The sequence below is a fragment of the Macrotis lagotis genome, chromosome 3 (assembly GCF_037893015.1).
Source record: "Macrotis lagotis isolate mMagLag1 chromosome 3, bilby.v1.9.chrom.fasta, whole genome shotgun sequence".
Taxonomy (NCBI): domain Eukaryota; kingdom Metazoa; phylum Chordata; class Mammalia; order Peramelemorphia; family Peramelidae; genus Macrotis; species Macrotis lagotis.
Window position 1 is genome coordinate 303,606,891 of NC_133660.1, and position 4,922 is coordinate 303,611,812.

General features: G+C 31.7%; 1 protein-coding gene across 1 annotated transcript; it reads right to left on the bottom strand.

Annotated features, from left to right (window-relative positions):
* Window positions 1–1,504: 1,504 nt before the first annotated feature.
* Window positions 1,505–2,422, bottom strand: LOC141517071 (olfactory receptor 4C5-like). The gene has a single exon (XM_074228000.1). The coding sequence runs from the start codon at window positions 2,420–2,422 to the stop codon at window positions 1,505–1,507; it is 918 nt and encodes a 305-aa protein (XP_074084101.1).
* Between the last annotated feature and the right edge of the window lie 2,500 nt (window positions 2,423–4,922).

Genomic DNA, 4,922 nt, shown 5'->3' on the forward strand with positions numbered 1-4,922 from the left:
ATCCCTATTGAATAAATGAGAAAAATTGAGTTTAAGTGGCTTTACCTAGGCTCAGGTACTTAATTAGTGGCTGTGTAGAATTCAAGCTTAAGTCTTTTTGATGACAAGTCCCACCCTTTACACACATTCACCTAAAGTATTCTCTGCATGAAAAAAAATTCTTTGTTTCATTTGATAAGTAAAAAAAGAAAAAATAGCCTCAAGAATAAAAGCAACTTACCTCCTACTCTTTCCATTTCATTAATACTTCAATGAGGAAGGAGGATTATTTTCATTAGTGATGATTTGATTGACTCAGGATTATAAATTGGAGGTGCCTGCATATTTACATATAAGTATATGGAAGTGGGTTTACATGTGTTAATGTATGTATGTGTATATGACATAATACTATTTTCTGGATTCATAGTTTTATGTATGTATTTATTATTTTACATGCATATCATCCTTTTGTCTCATTTTGATCATACAATTTTCTTCAAGCCCTCAAATTTTCACATATTTGTGTTCCACTGTGGTCCACACCATCACAATCCTGTCAAGATAGATTCATGTCATATTGTTATATATATGGTATTCCCTTCTACTCTATTCTTAGATAATTTTTCCCTCTAGCTCAGAGATCAGAAATCACATTACTACTTACCTTGCTGGAATTTTCCTTAGACTATATTAAATCCTAACAATTTCTAATTCTTTTACATTTCTTACTAATAAAATGTATCTAATTAGGATTGTTCAATTATTCCCATTTTTAAGATCTTTTAATATTTTATTTTTGTCCTTCACATTATTATTCTTCTTTTTCAACTTTCTGTTTCTTCTATTTTGAAAAATTTGGTGATTTCCCCCATTGTTTATGCCTTTCCCCAAGTGATGGGTTTTTTTTTTTTTTTGCTTTGTTTTTAATTTAAGGCAGTAGGGTTAAGTAACTTGCCCAAGATCTCACAGCTAGGCAATTATTAAGTGAGTGAGGCTGGCTTTGAACTCAGGTCCTCCTGTCTCCAGGACCAGTACTCTATCCACTGCACCACCTAACTGCCCTTGATGCATGCATTTTTTTTTTAGTTTTTTGGGTTTTTTTTTTGCAAGGCAAACAGGGTTAAGTGGATTCCCCAGGGCCACACAGCTAGGTAATTATTAAGTGTGTGAGACCGGATTTGAACCCAGGTACTCCTGACTCCAGGGCCCGTGCTTTATCTACTACGCCACCTAGCCGCCCCCAATGAATGCATTTTTATGAAAAATCAAAAGTCTAGAGACCAGTTTAGTTTCAAAGTAGTACTTAATGCTGTTTATAACCTACCTAAAAAAAAATCATTCAACTTACTTTGGCCAGATCTTATCTTGATCTTTTGTCAGTTGTGTTTATAAATTGGAATATTATTATATCTAATATATACCATCATTTTATACAGCATTAAAAATTAGTTTTATATTCCCTTCAACTATTAGAAATTACATGTCAAAGTCCATTTACCATTTTTTTTGTTTATTTCTGATCCTAAAAATTTTTTTGGATCCATAACTTCCTCATAGCATTTTTTACTTCTTCATTCCTCAATGTGTAGATTAAGGGATTTAACATAGGACTTATCATTGTATAAAACACTGCCATGGCCTTATCAATGGGAAAAGTAGTCATAGGTCGTAAATATGCAAACATGCATGGCACAAAGAACAAAATGACCACGACAATGTGGGAGACACAAGTTGAGAGAGCTTTGCGCTGCCCTTTTGAGCTGTGTGCTTTCAGAGAGGTCAGTATAATAATATATGATGTGAGAAGCATGAAAAAAATGAGTATGCACATTATTCCACTATTGGCAGCAACAAAAAGGCCAAAGGGATGGATATCAGCACAAGAGAGTTTCAGCAAAGGAAACAAATCACAAAGAAAATGGTCAATAACATTGGGACCACAGAAAGGTAGCCAGATGATGAATAGAATCATTGTTATGGCATGAATAAAACCTCCCAACCAGGCCAATATCACCAGAAAAATACATACGGATTTGCTCATGATGGTCAAGTAATGCAGAGGTTTGCAAATGGCCACATACCTGTCATAAGCCATCACCATTAGCAGGATGACTTCAGCCCCAGCAAAGAAATGTTCTGCAAAGAGCTGAGTCATGCAGGCATTGAAAGATATCGTTTTCTTGTCAGAGAGGGAATCGACTATCATTTTTGGACCCATGGAAGAAGAATAACAACTATCTAAGAAGGACAGGTAGGAAAGAAAGACATACATAGGGGAACTTAGAGACTGACTGGTTGCAACGGTGACGACAATCAGCAGATTTCCCACCAAGGTCAACAAATAGATGAGTAAAAATGTCACAAAAAATATTTTCTGCATCTCTGGATCCTGTGTGAGACCCAGAAGAATGAATTCAGTTACATTATTTGTAATATCCATCTTTACATTTTTGGTGATGGTCACAGAGGTGAAAGTTGGCTTGCCTGAAAAGAGAAAATTGATTATTAGATATATGTTGAATTCCATAGCAAGATAAGACAGAATCCAAACCACAGAATTCCAATCAAATCAATATTTCATTAAGTTGACATTAGGTAAAGGATAGACCTCAGAAGACTTCTTTCTATACCATACCAAAACAGAGTCATTCAATTTAATGATCTCCAATGAATGGGAATCTATTTCCTCAGGAAGCACCACATTCCTAATGGGTATTATGTAGTCTCTTTTCTATTTCTCTGCTCCATGTATCTCAGTTTATTTTTGTTTCTAGAAGACAGGTTATATTTTATTTTCAAATGGAAAATAAATATGAAAAACAAAACAGTTGTTCTCAGAATTAAATTGTTAGAAAAAATGGATAGTGAAGGAATATTACTTTTAGGTCATAAATATCCAAAGATCCAATTTCAGCTTTTTTTGTGCAGCTCTAGTTTTATAACTTGTTAGGTAATTTCCTTGACTTTGTGTCCTGAAAATGAAACCTATCAACATTTAACATTCTGAACTGTTATCTAAAGAAAATATTCATCAGCTAAATGAACTTTAAATTCAATGGAATATAAATTTTGAATTGGAAGGGCACTGTAACATCATTGAGTCCAGTTTCCTCAATTTGTAGAAGTAGAAACAGAGTCCAAGTAATATCATTGAAAGGTCATTAACATATTGTTAAGAAATCAACATTTATAACCAAGTCTTCTGAATCTAATTCCATTATATTTCATGATACCATTTCTGACTCTAATGTTTTCATTTAATAACCAACTGCATATTAATTTATTTTATATAATATTTATTCAATTACAAAAAGCAGTGCTATATTTTGAATTCATAGCACTTTTATTTTAAATGTATCTTTTTTTCCTGTCTACCCACTTAGTCATACTTTATAACAAAAAAGGAAATTAAAAAAGTAAAAACAGTTTTAAAAAGCTATTCACCATAGTGAGTTTCGAAATATATAGAGTTTCTCATTGATAGTTCTCTTTTGACAAGAAGAGTGTGAGATAAATTTTCTTATCTCTTCTTTGGAGACAAACTTAGAGGCAATAATTATGTAGCATAAATTTTTGTCTTTATAATATTTCCCAGTTTTAAATTTATTTATCAAATATCAAAGTCAACAAATTTTATAGTAAGACATCATCTTCTCTTTCTCTCACACACAAGCACACATTCAGAAACACATATAAAGAAATGAAAACAAATTCATCATTAGGGAACTGTAATGCAATTAAAAAAAACTAGAATCCAAGTGAATTTGTTGCCTTCCCATTCCAATGTAACCATGAAAATATAAATTGATCTTGCCAAATGAACTGATGATTGGGTAAAACAATTTTTTAAATATCTAATTTTTTAAGCCAGGATTAATTCTAATCAAGCAAAATCAATTTCAAATACTCTTTGTGAATTGTGGTCTTCAAACTTGTTTACATTAATTTGTCAAACTGCCTTTAATTTCATTATGGTTATTTAGGAATTCCTTATTCTGGAAAATCTGCAAAATTTTAAAGTGTAGTAGATATATCTACAAGATATTGTGTAAAATATTTCTTTATCTGTATTACCAATCTTCTGATGAAAATTCCCATAAAGTCAACCTTTACTGCTCATCAACACTTTCCTAAGCATCTCAAGTCCTTATGTTATAAAATTATTTTAGACTCCTTACTCTTGGCAAAGCCTTTGAGGAAGCTAACTTTACTTCAGTATTAATGCATGAATAGAAAGATGATTGAGTAGAAACAGTTTTCAATAGAACAAGATAAGGAGATATTCACACAAACATGCTTGCAGATGGTAGCTGCCAACAAACAATTCAAAGAAGAATTTCTACTCAATATATTTAAATATATATATATATGCATATATATATATATATATATATATATATATATATATATATATATATATATATATATATATGGGGAAAGTGCCAGAAATAGTCAGCTGGTTTGGAAATAGAAGATTGGTCTGAATGGTTCACAACTGGTGTTATACAAAGGAAACTTCTTGGAAACTGATAAATCTTTTATTAATTCATATTAGAAATTACAATTTCAGTGAAAAATGAAAATCAATTCAATGAAGCTGAATTGTCTTTGAAGAAAGAGCTAGATTTAAAAGCATATGTGGAAAAACCCATGTTAGCTACTCTACTTCCTCCAAAATAAATAACCATTTACATATAGCTTTAAGGTTTGCAAGTATTTTGATGATATTATTTCCCTTGTTTTGACAGATAAAAACCCTGTGTTGTCACTAAAGCAAATAGTGGTTACATGAGTGTCTCAGTTTTAAACTCAGTTCTTCAGGACATCAGATCTAATGTTACACCCACTGTACGAATTAGCATGCTGTCGTCTGTTTTAAAAACATTCACTCAGATGGTAGCTATAAATCTCAAAAGAATTTATCAGCTTTATGATTATGA